Consider the following 15288-nt stretch of genomic DNA (forward strand, 5'->3'; position numbering starts at 1 on the left):
ACGCAAGCAATTGCCGCAAACACGCTCAGCCACAAGATGGATGCAAAGAGATGCCCTGTGTGTGTGTGCGTGTGTGTGCAAGTGTGTGTGTGAGCGCGCATCTTGCTGACTCCCTCACTCATATTCACACGTCTATATGTACACACACAGATCGACGTCTCCCTCCTATCCTGCTGTCTGTGTGCCACCCGCACAAGCCTCTCCCTTCATTCCTGGTTTAACTAACTCCATCTCCGCGTCTGCTCCATCTGTCCACTCACAACATTCAGTGAACATGGCCGCCTTCTACAGATGGATTTCTGTTGGACACGCTTTCATCTATTTCTGCGCCGTGAGCCTTTATATAGTGGTGTTAATTGGCAGCGAGCAAGATGATGGTTTTGACGTTTTTGGCGTTTTTTCCTGGCATCTCAGGAGATCTAACCCGCTCAACAGGTGTGTCCAGTCTGTTGAAGTTAGAATGCTTCAAGTAGCTATAAGCAGTGTTTTTACATTAACTGGCGAGCACATGACTGCGCGTATGTGAACAGTGTTGTGCAAGTTCACACTTTACAACCTCATAAGTTCAGCGTTTGGTTCACACAGATTAAACTCATTCATTTTATCATTTTCATCACAGACATATTTTCCGAAAAAAAACACGATGCCTCAAATTTGTTACAGTGTTCAGCTCAAGGATGAACTGATTTGTTTTTGAAGGTCAAAATTTAAAGTCATTGTGACCTCATGGCTCCAGATTCTTGTGAACGCAGCATCTCAGAAACACACTGAGGTTATTTCTTCAGATTTGGTGCAAAAAACCACTGTGACTCAAAAATTAACTGATTACGTCTGGGTGGCGAAAGGTCAGAGGTCAAGGTCACTTTGACCATACACAACACATTTTTGGCCATAACTTAAGAATTCATTTCAAAGAAACTTGACACACAAAAGTCTAATTGGATAAAATTATGACATTAGATGTCCACAAGGTCAAAGGTTAAATGCACTGTGACATCATAATATTATGCAAAAAATGTTCAAGTCATTATCCAACGCCACAGCTCAGGGTCAGCTCTTCTTTCAGTGTTTACTGTAGCATTACCACCCAACCTGGCCATCTGGAATCCACAATGTCATATACTATATCAAAATATGTTGTATACAGCAAAGGAAATATTTGGGAAAGCTGCATGTTAATGACTTAACACTATTTTTGGCTGGAAGGATACCAGTCGTGCTAATGAGGGCTCTGGCACAGTCGTATCCCTGTGAGCAGCTTTGTAATCCAGCCCTGACTGCAGTATCTTCTTGGGGTTGCTCTGAAATAAATCCATAATGATAAATCCAACACTGAATGCTTATACTTGCAAATGGATATGTTCAGTTCACCGTTCACCAAAAATATGAGCATGTTCATGCACAACACTGATCGTGAACCGATAGCCATTTATCAAATGACTCCATTCTAGGGGGCTTTAAACATCTCTCAGCTTGTTGGTTTTCCGGCTTCAACTTCACTGGTTCCGTGTCACCGCTCTCATTGCTCTCAAAAGCTTAAAAGCTGGCTCGTCACTACCTGCAAATCACCGAACAGCAGACAAATTGAAAAAGTTAGGCAATAGTGGTGCATTTAGCGGTTAATGAGCCAGATATTTCCCCAGAAGTTGGGGGACCAAAGAGAGCTAAGAGGAGAGTGAAGATTGGTTTGAAATTTGTCAGGTGGACAGAAACACAACTCCGTATTACTACTAATGTTACTTCATATCTGCCGGATGCACAGAAAAGAAAACTGCCCTATTGATTTAAAGCAGAGCCAGAAAAATATGAAGTGAGTGCATTCATCACGTCACATTGTTTTAATATCCAAGACTGAAGAAGACAGGCAACCTTGTGTTGTGAAGCAGTCATATTGAAGCTGTGATCAAGTGCATTACACTGGCTTTTGTTTTCCACAACTCATCTACTGAGTCAGTGCCTTTTCTTTTCCATGAATCTCATGTGCGTGGGTTCACAACTTGAATCCCGTGGCAGGAAAGGCAAACTCAGCAAGTGGCAACGAAATAGAAGCGTTTACAGAATGCAAACAGTAAATGGGATATTGCTGAGAAATACTGCCCACAGTAAACAGTATAAAATGGGGTTTGATGCAATAAAACTCACAATGAAATGATAAAATCTTTAACTTCCTTGTTGCTTGGATTTTCTCGATGTAGGGCTTGTTGACACTTCAGTTAGTGTAGACGTTAATGTTTGTGCTAACTGCTCTCTTTAATTGACGCACTGTTGCATGAAAGATGGCACAACCTGTCCATGAGGAAAAATACAAAGACACGAATGAGCTGGATATACCGTGAATCTGCTGGCACCAGTGATGAGCAAAACAGACGTTTACCTCTCTTTGGGGTTCTTAAAGTGTGCGCAGCTTCCTTTCATCTTCCTCTACAGTTTTTGAATGTGGGCACCTCAGTGGGTAATTACCTGAGCCTACTAACTTTCTATTCCTCATATCCAGTTTGATGTCTGCCATGTTCTCTACATAAACAATATCACAGTGGTCTCTGTGAATGGAATCGCCTGTCTATGTTTCACACTCCAAAAGAACACCGCTTAAACAGGCACTTAACCTACAGTGCAGAGCGGCACTGAGAGGCTGCCTTTGTGCACGCATCTGCCATCATTATCCTTGAACCGAGTCTCTCAGCGCTTCGGAGTCAGTCCAGCCTGGTCGTTGTCAAGCCGGCATCCGACGGTGGCCTCCACGCCACATGGCTCGCGCCGCGCACTGATCTCATGCAGACGCTGTGTGCTGACACGCCAAGCTCTGCAGAAGGGCTCCATGCGTGTTCTTTCGTCAGCACGCAAACGTAGATTGTTAGTACAGTAAGTTTGCACACAGCAGTCGGGCTAGTAATGAACCGGCAGCCTGTAACTTGGAGGAAATACCTCTGCGGCTTGTCCTGTCAGCTCGATGGCTGCTTTCTTCATATTATTGAACAGTTGTGGTAGTAATCAGTTTTTAGCACCTACAAGGAGCCCATCCTCTCCTCCCCTCTCCTCTCCTCTCCTCTCCTCTCCTCTCTCCTTTCATTTTTTTCATTATTTCCTCTCCTTGCCCCTCTTTTCTATTGCCTCCTGTCTTCTTTCTCATTTCATCTCCACTCATGTTTTTTTATCCTCTCATCTCTTTTCCCCTTCGCTTGCCTCTCCTCCTCCTCCTCCTCCTCCTCCTCCTCCTCCTCCTCCTCCTCCCCTCTCTTCCTCTTCCTCTCCTGCTAGTGTGTGATAGGCAGCGTTAGCCGGTGGGTGCCGTGCGGCCTGATTACTGTGAACCATCCACAGCTGCAGCAGCCTAATGAGGAAAACACTCCCATCAGCCGGTAATTGCTGTTTAGGAAGCTGGTTGGCACGAGCGTTGCGGAGTCGCTCAAACCGGCTGCCGAGCGAATCACAAACCGCCCGGCGACTCATCGACAACACAGCATGTGTCACTCCGTTGGTTTCCACTTTTTTTTTTTTTTTCTTTCATGCTGGAAAGAGGAATCCTTTTTCTTCTCCAGTGCCTCTCATTTGGTATTCTTCCCCTCAGACTTGATATTGAAGCTAATTTATGAGATGAGGGAGGGGGATCAGAGAAAAAGGGGCATGAGGAAGAAAGAGTGAAAGAAAATAGGAGGGGGGGGGGGGATTGAGGGGAAAGGATAAAATAATGAAAACGACAGGGAAAAGGACAAGAAGAAAAAGAAATGTGGCAGTGACAAGTGAGCGAATAAGAGAATGCAAAAACAAGAGAGATTAAAGAGGAAGAGATGTTAGGGATAAGGCTGGTTATATTCTGCAATTTCCTTACTGTCAACAAATCCCAGGAAAACACAGAGCCCACTAGTTTGTCCATCTTCAAATCTTCCACCAAAGCAAACCATGTACTGGTTCTGGGCTGGTGCTAGTGCTGTTTCAGAATGAGTTTGATCTTTTAAGGACCAGTTTGCTTTTCTACAGGCATGAGAGCCACCGTCAGAGTCACATCATTCAGTCCCTGCAAACGTTTCCAATTTCCCAGCATTGCTCGGAACAACTACAGCAGATTACATCAACTCTTAATAAGTGTTGCTCCTGGCTTGGCATGCCTACATTGGCATCCAAACACGACTGGTCCTCAGACAACTGTTCCTTCGATTTGGCGTCCACAGAGAATTGTTTTGTTTATTCTCCCATGGATTAGTCAGAACACACTACGCTAGCTCTGTTTTTTAAAGAAATGTCTATCATAAACAGTTTTAGCTTCCCTGGGTAACCCTGTCCCCGGCCCCTGGTGTAAGCATTTCTTTGTTCTAGACCAGCATAGATTTGGTGTCGCTCTAGAACCAGTTATCCTGGCCTAGAACCAGGCCTTTGGTTGTTTTCAGACACATATTAATATGTGCTGGTGCAGTGTTTCTCATGAATTACCCATGAATTACCTTAACTGTAGTGGCCAGCCATAGTCTTATTTGTCCCGCCACAGTTTTAACAATTAGAAATTATTTTTCACTTCTCGTACTACCATTGAAGATCTCTAACAATTAGTGCAATTTTGCTCAAGCAAACGCAAAGTGTTTTATTTGCAAGCCACTTCCAGCAGTGTTCTGTGAATTTCTGCCAGACAAACGTGAGACTGAATTACAGCATGCGTTATGTGTTACGTTTGATAAATGCAACTGGGTTTATGAGCTGTAGCAGCAGAGGTAAAGCTTGATACGTTAACTTAAAAACGTGCAAAACTTCCTACCAGGGACCCTTAGAAGGTCTGAGGTCCACCCTCCATAGCCTCAGGAAATCCAGTGAGAAACACTGCTAGTAAATATTTACAGCACTAGCAGAGTGTATATGGTTTTTACCGCCATATTCGTAGTATTGAAGAAACATCTTCATCCAGCTCAACAATGTCAATACTTCATGTTTTCACTAGTGATGAAAAGGTGCTGTATTAGGCTTTGACTCCAGGGCATTCATGTGACTATACTAAGTATAATTTATATATGTATATATGATATAACCATTTGTATTATTTGAACAATAAGAATGTAAGAAGTAAATAAAAGAGATGGAAAAGAAAGTTAAAGAGGAATTTGCAAGGTTATCACAGAGAATGAGAGCGATAGAAGGAGAGAGTGGCTGGGTGAGAGAGGAAGGCGAGCCGAGAAATAGACTGAACAGGTGTAAAATTAGAGTGAAGTGGAGTATGAGACAGGCAGGGAAAGGGAACAAAGAAAACAATATGAGCCATGTGTTATTACAAGTCAGAGAGCGGGGCTTTGAGAGATACACGATGAAGGTCAAGCAATAAAAGATGTTGAAACATTCCTTCCTCTCCTCCTCCCAGAACCCCCCAGACTGCAGTAAGGCAAGAAAGCTGGTGTGTAACATCAATAAGGGCTGTGGTTATGGCTGCCAGCTCCACCATGTCGTCTACTGCTTCATGATTGCTTATGGCACCCAGCGCACGCTCATCCTGGAGTCTCACAACTGGCGTTACGCCCCTGGCGGCTGGGAGACGGTTTTCCTGCCCGTCAGTAACACCTGCACTGACCGCTCTGGAGCCACAACTGGACACTGGTCAGGTAGGTACACACGTTCAAATACCGGCATCACGAGCTACACACAGTTGTAGTCAGTCGCTTAAAAATTCAAATAACCCTCGCTTTTTAAAAAAAATATATATATTTTGACAATCCCAGCTAAAAGATGGGGTCTGCCAGACCTCTCATTTGTGCTGCTACAGCGAAAAACGAAGTGCAAACTCCTTGGCTAAGCAGGACTATGCAATCCCTGTTAAAGCACTTTGGCAGCCAATATCGCAGCAGCAGGTTATTGTTCAAAGGTTTTATTGCCAAGAAATCCTGCGACTTGATTTCAGTAAACAACCGGCTCCTTTGACCTACAGTAAGATTCTGCTTGTAATGTCTGATGTAGACAGAGATTGCAGAAGTGTTGTCTGTTATTTCATAACTCAAGCCCCTCGCACAGTTTTTATTCCTCCTTTCGTGTACACTGAGAATATCTTTCCTCATAGTCCATCCTTGACCACAGAATTGAATTCCAGTAATTACAGCAAAACCATACTAACTGAGGAAAGCAGCTTATTTTTAACTGTTGCAGCCGTTTGTTGTTGCAAAGACCGACTAAGGGTCCTACATTTTCACATTGAAAGCTTGTCCCATGCAATGTAAACATTTTTCATGATGCAAACCCACTCTGACATCAATATTTAATCCAGCGTTGATGCGAAAATTGTACTTTTCCTACCACGTTAGTGAAAGTCTACTCAATCTGACAACCCTGGGAGCATAGGTCCACTTTTCTACTTTTGAAGCAAGTGCTGTATATGAATCAAATATTTAATTTGTATTTTCCATTAGAATTTTAAATATCAGTGGAGACCCAAAAGGAGTGTAAACATGCAGGCTCTTGGCTTGTAATTGGCTTCCCAACTGAGCTTCCTTGTACATATTTCATGCTCTTACCAGCACCTGTAGCCTTGTGTTTGCCGGAGGGCTATTGTTGGTCTGTTAGTTAGGCCATTTTCAACTCTTAAGCCAGCAGAGCAGTTTAGCCCTGAGCCATTTTTCAAGCAATGCAGTTTAGCTCCGTGCTGACAGTCAAGCATTGTAGGTTAGCTTACAGCCGATAGCCAAACAATACAGTTTAGCTCCCAGTCGTTTGTCAAGCAGTGCAGTTCAGCTCCGAGCCGCGAGTGGAGCAATAATTCATCACACAGCTTACACTATGTTCTGCCTTATATTTTAAAATCCTTCCCACAACTTCCACTATTCTGACCTGTTTGAACTTTTATCTACTCAGTCATGCTTGAAGCCAGAAACAGAATTTTAGTTCAGTGTCAGCTTCTTATCATTCAGCAAATGTTATCAGGACAACACACTACACTAAGTGGCAGTGAACATGGGAAACATTGTACCTGCAAAACATCAGCGTGTGAACATTTTCATTTTGAGCATTGTAGCATGCTTACGCTAGCATTAAAGCCCAGCTTTGCCTGGCTGTGGATTGTTTTTCTTGTTATTCATGGTTGTTATTAGAATTCTGTGCCGGTCATGGACTGTCTTTAATGAAAACCATACTAGAGCATATGGTGGTTCATAATGTATACCTGGTAAAGGAATACCTTGGGCTGAAGATCGATGTGCTTGTTTGGGGGAAATGGATCTCCATGTGAATGCAAAGGTGGCAGATTCATTATGAATGAGATTGTGTAGAGGCTCGAATCGAGGTTTAGATTTTTAATATGACTAATGGATATTCCCTCAGTATGAGTGTGTTTGCCTGCGCTAAGCTGACAAAACCAATGCATTTGTAAATTAAGACCATTGATGATTGAGGTTTTACTATGAGACTGTGCCTGCCTCTCCCTCTCCCTCGCTATCAGTTTCTTTCTCATTGCCTTCTTGTTCTCGTCGCTGCATCCTTTCAGCTCTTCATTTTTCCCCTATCGCTTCATTTGACTTGTGCTCTCCTGGGCTCTCCCTCCTTATCTCCTGCGCTCCCAGTGCCTTTTCTTCCCTTATTCTCCTGCCTTTCATGTGTCCTTTTCCACTATCTAATGTCTGTCTCTGGTGTCTGTCTCAGAAACTGCCACCTATAGATCCATATATGCCGTCTGCCTGCTCACAGCCTGCAGCCAACTCAGGGCAAATGCCACCCCTCCCCCTCCTCAGGCCAGTTTAGCATTCTGAATTATTTCCCTCAGAAAGTTTTGCAATTTTCAGCAGCAGTGTGTTCTGTTGACCAAGCCAGCTAACTAGCTTGGCATAGCTAATGTAAGCCTGTTGGGTACTTGGTTATGCCTTGTGTTCATGCCTGTTTTGTTAACGGGCAGGAAAGAACATTCCTTGGGGCACTTGGACCACAACGGGGTTTTAAATCCTTGGATTAATAACTAGATATACATTGAATATCTCATTAATTAGGTGGACTGTTTGCCCACGCCATTACGATTACAATGTTTGAATGCAGTGAATACCGATTTCTAGAATACTTGAGATGGTGCCAGTGGAAGCACATACATTTTGCAAATATGATGTTCTAGCAGAACATGGCCTCTTATTTTATGGCTCACCACTGTTCATTTCCTACAGTGTAATCTGTTCCACATGATAAGGCTTTTATCATTTTGTGTTTATGTGCAAAATTGGCTTTGTTATTTTTTTTTAGCAGCCCTACTGGATTCCACCTTTCCTCATTTATCTTTACATGGTTATCCCACTTCCTGTTAAGTGCTTCCCCTAGGATATGAGACATTTATAGACAAAAGAGAGGGTGCTTGGTATATCCATCTGTGATGGGGTAGTTCTATCAGGAAAACATATAGCTTAGGGGGGAAATCAAAGATAGCGATGGAGTCATTATGGGACCTGCTGAGTTGCTTCCCGCAAATGGGAAATGGGGAGAACAAAACAAGGGAAGCTTTGTGTCAGAAAAAGTATTGAAAATAGACTTGGGAGTATAAAATTAGTTGCATGGGGATTTTTACAGGAGGTAAAGTAAAGAAAGTAAGTGAAAAATTGCATATATTATATTAAATTATCCCCCAGTGGCCTGTGTGAGAGTGGCGCTCTCTTCATACTGGCTTTTGAAGTTTTCAATACTGGTGCTGAAACGATGCCCAAATTTCAGTTCTGATGCCGAAACGATGCTTTTTTGCTTATTTATTTATTTATTTATTTATTTATTTATTTCAGCTTAGATTGAAATATCTACAAAAAATACTACCAGACATTTATTTCTAATTTAAATGTGTTTGTGTAAGAATTCTCTTTCAAGACAAACAAAATCTGGAGGAATTACATTGTTATGACAACTGTATATTGCATTTATTCTCTGCTGCCCCGTTTTGTTGTGAGCATAAATATATGGTGGCCATTACTTACATATTGCACCTTCAGTCAAAGCAACCTTGTAAGAACTTTTCTAAACTACTAGAATGGCAATCTATGGAGTGCATACCTCCGCTGAAGCCCATCAGTCCCCTTTTAATTCCTTTAATTTTTTTTTGGTCTGCATAAATTTGTACTCAGTCATTGATACCAGCCACCTAAATGTGGCACAATTGTAATCAAGTTCCCCAAGAAAGTAAGGAAAATGACGGAAAATGTCCCATCTCGTAATATAAAAGAAAGTGAGAAAAAATTATTAGATATTCTTTATCCAGATCAGAACCAAAAGTTGAAATGGTCTATCCTCCATCCTCTATCTAACTTTCATGGAAATCTGTTCAGCTGTTTTTTTTGTGTAATCTTGCTGACAAACCAGCCAACCAATTAATGGACACTGGTGAAAAACAGAATGTCCTTGGCGGTGGTAGTGAAATACAAATTAAAGTTGGCAAAATTTTGTTGTTTGTTTAGCGATCAAATAATATTTTTTATTGAACCTGCTTTCTCTCTGGATTGGATCCTGGATACGAGTGCAGATACCACCATTCCCTACACATTTTGTACTGTACATACTGTACAAATATGTTTTCTCTGCAGACCCATTGAAACCAAAATTCTTCAGTGTTCTCTAAGTGCAGTTAGAAAACTTTTAATTACACTTCAGATGTACCACTATAAATCTGGACAGGCATTCAGTCCCAGCTCTTAGTTCTAGATGATTTTAGCTTCTTGGCGAAACGGACGCACTTCTGTCAGTTCTTAAAGAAAGTAATGAGTTTTAAATAACCGACCCTCTCGTCTATTTAACCCAGTGGTGCATGTTGCTGTTTCACTACAACTTTTATGTTCAATGGGCAGCATGAGAGAGCTTAGCACCATCTCACAGGCCTGCTATAAAGGACTAAATTCTGAACACACAAAGGAGAAACCAGTCGTCTTGTGGAACAATGGTTCATTGATCAAAGAGCTAATTTGCCAAAGAGAGTGTATTCCTTTGAGGTTTTCTGTAGAGATATTACTGCCTTATGAGTGAGTCTGAGAGCAGGGAGAGAAACATAATGTTCCCTGCCATGTAAAGGCTGGAGCAAGAGTTCTCCAAGTTCATAAACTGAGTCTCAAATGTATTATGAATGGAGGGGCTCCGTATTTTCTGTCTGGTTGGTGTCACTCTTGCTTCTCCGGTTTCATAGCCGTGTTAATCTCGTGAAATATTTATCAGGCTCGGTATACATCATAGGTTTAAGATACAGTGAATTCTGCGTCAGTGGCGGTGCGGGCCTGTGTGATTCAAGCCATGATGCATGCAGAAAATCTATGCAGAGGCTTTGGAGTTGTGATGAAATTTAGAAGAGCTTTGTGATCTAATTAAGTAGCTGTGGGAGGAAGACATACTGCATATCTGTACATTTCATGCCAAGAAGTGCAGGCCTCAAAATATGCCCATTCCCCCTTATGTGAATCATGCCAATGCTGTTATATAAGCAGAGACAGGCCTGGGAATATTTTTTCTGTTCAATATTTAATGCTTATACCAATTTATATTCAGTTCATGCTCAGGCAAACACGCACACAAATTGAAGCCTCTGTTTCTGTCCTTGTTTTTAACGTGGTTTTTTTTTTGTGTACCCTTTCTGTGAAAGGCCATTTTTAATGAGTCATTATGCCATTTATTTGGAAGTGTGTCGTGGATGTGTTTGCAGCCGTATTAGGGGCCTGTCTCTAGCAGTTAGAGAAGCCACTTTAGTCTGACAGAGCACAGGCCTCCAACTTGTTTTTTACGTAAATCAGGGGTTTACACACGCACACGCGCGGATAAAAAACAAAAAAAAAACTCTCCTCGGGTTTTAAGACTGAAAGAGAGTGAAGGTTTTGTCTGCCAGGCATATCCCTTCTGGTGAGATGAGATTAACTGGGGCTGTGTGTGCGTGCGTGTGCACGTGGACGCTCTTTTTCATTGTTGTTTTATTTGAACCCTCTTTAGTTCTCACTGTTCGCCGGATCACCCAGCTGTTCACAAGACCTGCGCGTGTTCATCCGTTTTCTCTGGCTTGGTACACGCGTGTTTGCAGGCTTGTGTGCTTTCCACCTTTGTTGACATGTGCAGGTGTGCATCATACACATGAGTGTGCCTTTGTGTACGGACAGTTGGCCTTGGTGTGTAGTGGTGGGCTTGGCAGTGCACGGGGGCTTTCTGCCGCCCAGAGAGGTGACCTTCGTAATCAGCCATGCTCAACCTTCTGCCCAGGGCCTCTGCCAAGCAGGACTCAGCCTGAAGGGGGCCAGTGCCAGACTGACCAGCAGCCCACCCACCCCCCCCACCCCCAATCCCTCCAATCCAGGTCCTTGCATCAGCCCCTGGCCCAACACAGCCTTGATAGAAAGGAGCTTACCTTGGCCTTTAAGCAAGGACATGCAAAGAGCAGCTGTCAATCACAAAAGCCGGACTCACCGAGGTTGGAGGGGTTTGGGTTCATGGTGGAAACAGAGCAGGAATAAATATAATGGGGCTGAGTAATAATGCTGGAATACCTCACGACATAATATTTTAAAAATTTTCACAGAGTCTCACGCAGCGTACAACCTACAGACGATTATCAGATTTGTCAGTTATATGACAGAGCCGACAGGTTTTACTGAAGGCTGCGCTGATGTCTTCAGACTCCTTTTACTTAACAAAAGAGGAAAGAATAAAAGGTGTACTGTGTCTTCCTTGAACAGGTGCATCTGTTTCCTACAGAACTAAAGTGAGACACTGACTTTCTAAATCCTACAGACAGTTTACGCACATGAGGTTTGAACCAGTCAAGTCAGGTTACTGTGTACATCACCAAATATCAAAAATTTACTTTGGAAAGCTTATTTATTTATTTGTTTGTTTGTGTCGCTCTAACAATCCGTGCAGCATGCCACACACTCTCTACCCTTGGAACTTCATTCTAAAAGAGGAAAAACTCCCCACTAAAAAAGTTTGGTTGGGGAGGACAGAGAACATTTCAGATCAACTTTAGCTCTGCAAGAAAAAATGCATTCTGGCATAAAAAGGTAGAACCCGGGTCAGCTTTTTGTTGGACTACAGTGTGACTACATCTGGTGAGAGTATGAAAAGTGTATTTCTACTTTTTACCTTGCAGTGGTCATAGCAAGCGCTGAGCAATATACTAGAAAAAACCTACTTTTCTGCGATATATGCTGTGATTGCAAATGTAAAAATACAGGAATTTTTCACCATTTGACTTGGATAGCTCAGTAGTGGCGATGCACATGATGCGACAGTAGGCAGACGTCACCATGGTTCCGATGACTTAGTGGCAGAAAGACTACTGAGTGGCAACTTTGTTCATATTAATCAAGTGCTGCAACCTTAACATTCAGCTTGAATACTGAAGAGCTGAGTAGAGTTAATCTGCACACATTGTGATGTTGATTCACAGCAAAGGATTACTTAATTATAAAAGATTAACAATTTGCCACAGTTGTAAGTTCCTGTTTGATGAACCACTGTGAAGTGTTTTGTTTTGTCTTACAAATCAAAGATAAATTACTCAAACTGTCCTTCCTCAATCACATTTCATGTCTCACCATTACTTGAGTAGGCGTGGCTAACAGATGGAAATTCGAGCATTTGCTGCTTTTCCCTCTGTTTGGAATATCATTTGGTTTGGAACAAAAACAGGCAATGTGAAGCCAGTACTTTGGGTTCTGACCATTTTGTGCACTGAGAGACAGAACTAGTTAAAGGGGCTCTATGTGATAATTTGTATAAATCCCTTTTTCCGTCTTTGGCTATATATAATTTCAACATGACGTGAAAAATGAGACCTCCTTCATGTCTCTCGGTTGCATATACACGCCTTTGAATGATGAGTTGAACTTGTTTGATGCTGCTGGATTGTGGATTCCTTTGTGAAAGACTCTGACAGTCCAAAGAATGTGACTTCTTCTCAATGCCTCTCTCTGCTCATCTAACAGAGAGCACCAGTGGCTGACTTCAGTTTAGAAATGGAGTCCGCTAACATGAACAACAACAACAACCAGCACAGCACAGAAGTTCCATAGAGCTCCTTTAGTAGACAAAAGAAAAATCTTCGCTGTAATTTTGACGAACAAAATCATTACAGCGTTAACCTTGATCGTCTGAATTCTTGAATACATTTTGAATCTTGAGTGTAATCATCATCCTCTCTCTTGCACCACCCAGGAGAGGCCCACGATAAGGACGTCCAAGTTGTGGAGTTGCCTATTGTGGACAGTCTGCACCCTCGGCCACCCTACCTCCCCCTGGCCATCCCGGAGGACCTGGGCCCGCGCCTGCATCGTCTTCACGGCGACCCCTCCGTCTGGTGGGTGTCCCAGTTTGTCAAGTACCTGGTGCGCCCACAGGCGTGGCTGGAGAAGGAGATCCAGCAGAGCACCGCCAAGCTGGGCTTCAAACATCCCATCATCGGGTAAGGATGCCGAGATATCACAACTCACTGAGTGTGGCTTTTTTTCTGTAGTTATTAACACTTGCATAATAATTGGTTTGCTTCTATAGCACAGCTCTGCAATTACTGTACATCCAGTGCTTCAGAATCAAAGCAAACAGAAGGCATAGGAAGAAAAAAACAGAGACATAGCCCTGAGGGCTGCAGTGGAACACAAACTATCCTTCGTGAGGTTAATACGGGGTTAATACAATAGCATTAAAAGTAACTTAATTTGTCGTGTTTTGTTTGAATAATTTTCTGCCTTTTTAAATTTTCCTTAGAAAGCTTCTGCCTGTTCATTACTTTCCCTGCTCCACACTCACAGGGCTCATATTCATGCAAATCAACTTGTAAAAGACATTTCATCATTCTGTACTCATCACTCTGTGGTGGTATGATACGTCGGCTTCTGTCTTGTTTCATGTATTAATGTCCCCATGAGGTTTTTTAGACTCAGTTCAGTTCAGTCCGAGTCATTTAACACTGAGGATCTGCTGATGCCAAATCCTGATGTGATATTTTTGTTAAAGCATTTATAAAGCAGAACACTGAATAAATAGCTGCTTTTAAAATCAGTGAAACTAAACAAGACAAGAAAAGTGAAGCTTGTAACACAGTTAATGCATGTGTGGAAAAGACTGACACCTTTTCTTTCAGTAGCCTCTGTTAATCAAAGGATTAGACTGGATATAATGCACTGCTGAAGTAGTCCCAACTGACAGCAGGAAATGATAAGTGAGCATGCTTGACAGGATGCAATGGCATGCAAATGAATATTCTCAGTGACTGAGATATTTGTTTCATTTGTTGAGACATTTCACTCAAAACCACATTTTAACCTGCTGGTAGCGCCAGAGAGAAAGTCCAGAGGTCGCCAAAGTCAGCAGGCATCAATCTCTGGGTAACATGAATGTAGAAAAACACTAGTGAGCTAAATAATAGTTAGATATATCAGTGTGGACAAAACTGACATGGCTGGCCTTAGGACTGCCGCCAGCGTGTCTAAAAATCCAGAATAATGCCGCCCTTATCCTCACGGAGCTGCACTTCCGCATTGCAGGCGGGATGATCTCTACATTCAGTACAATGCACTTCAGTGTCCTATTATCACAACTCACCGCTGAGATATTATTTTCATGAAACTTGGCATAAATGCCCGGTGCAGATGAGATGATAGCACCCGTTCCAAATGTGCCATTATTAGGTCTGATTTCAGTCTTTGATACCGTCTCGGCTTTGATTGTGACAACTCAGCATTGTGCTGTCCCCAGAGATTCTGCTCTCGCGGCTTGAAACTGACTCGGGACTTCTTTTAGTCCAGTCCAGAATAATTGGAAAAAGTTTTCATCAGCGTGACGTGCGCAATTCCCACAAGGGCCCTCACCCCCTTGTGGGAACAGTCACAGTAGCGTAAGCCACTTCAAACAGCAGCTTCTAAAGAAATGGGTCGGCCACATTTAGCTTTTTATTTACTCGTTTATTTTTCTCTGTATCCCTGTCAGGCGCTCAGTCAACATTCGTGTGCTGTCTGCCCGCCTCTCTCGACTCATAAATAATTCCAGCTGTCTTCAAACCGGGATAAATAATACCTCGCAAATAATTCTCTCCGGTCGTTTTAACCTCCTCGGTCCAGAAGATGGGAGGGGATTTACCGTATCAGGACGATGCACAAGATGACTGGTGAGATGTCAGTCATGGGAACGTATGTGAAATGACTTTCAGGTACTTTGCTGACAACGTGTAAAGTTTAAGCACCGTCCCATGAGGCTGACTCCACCCGGCCTGGTAGAGGAAGTGCTTTTAAAACGAATGCAAAGAGCTATATTCTCGTAGTTTGTGAATCAGCCTGGCTTAGTTCTGTCACGCCCTTCATATCTCTCACATCCATATGTTCATAGTCTCGGCGCCAGCTT

General features: G+C 42.7%; 1 protein-coding gene across 4 annotated transcripts in view; it reads left to right on the forward strand.

The window, feature by feature from the left end:
* fut8b (fucosyltransferase 8b (alpha (1,6) fucosyltransferase)) overlaps positions 1–15288 on the forward strand; it is a 92923-nt gene that overhangs the window by 66791 nt on the left and 10844 nt on the right. For all 4 annotated transcript variants that reach the window (XM_037086245.1, XM_037086246.1, XM_037086244.1 and 1 more), the window contains 2 exons: positions 5342–5579; positions 13108–13354. In XM_037086245.1, coding sequence (XP_036942140.1) covers positions 5342–5579; positions 13108–13354 — 485 coding nt within the window. The remainder of the gene's footprint in view (positions 1–5341; positions 5580–13107; positions 13355–15288) is intronic.

This window comes from Acanthopagrus latus, chromosome 22 (assembly GCF_904848185.1).
Source record: "Acanthopagrus latus isolate v.2019 chromosome 22, fAcaLat1.1, whole genome shotgun sequence".
Classification (NCBI taxonomy): Eukaryota; Metazoa; Chordata; class Actinopteri; order Spariformes; family Sparidae; genus Acanthopagrus; species Acanthopagrus latus.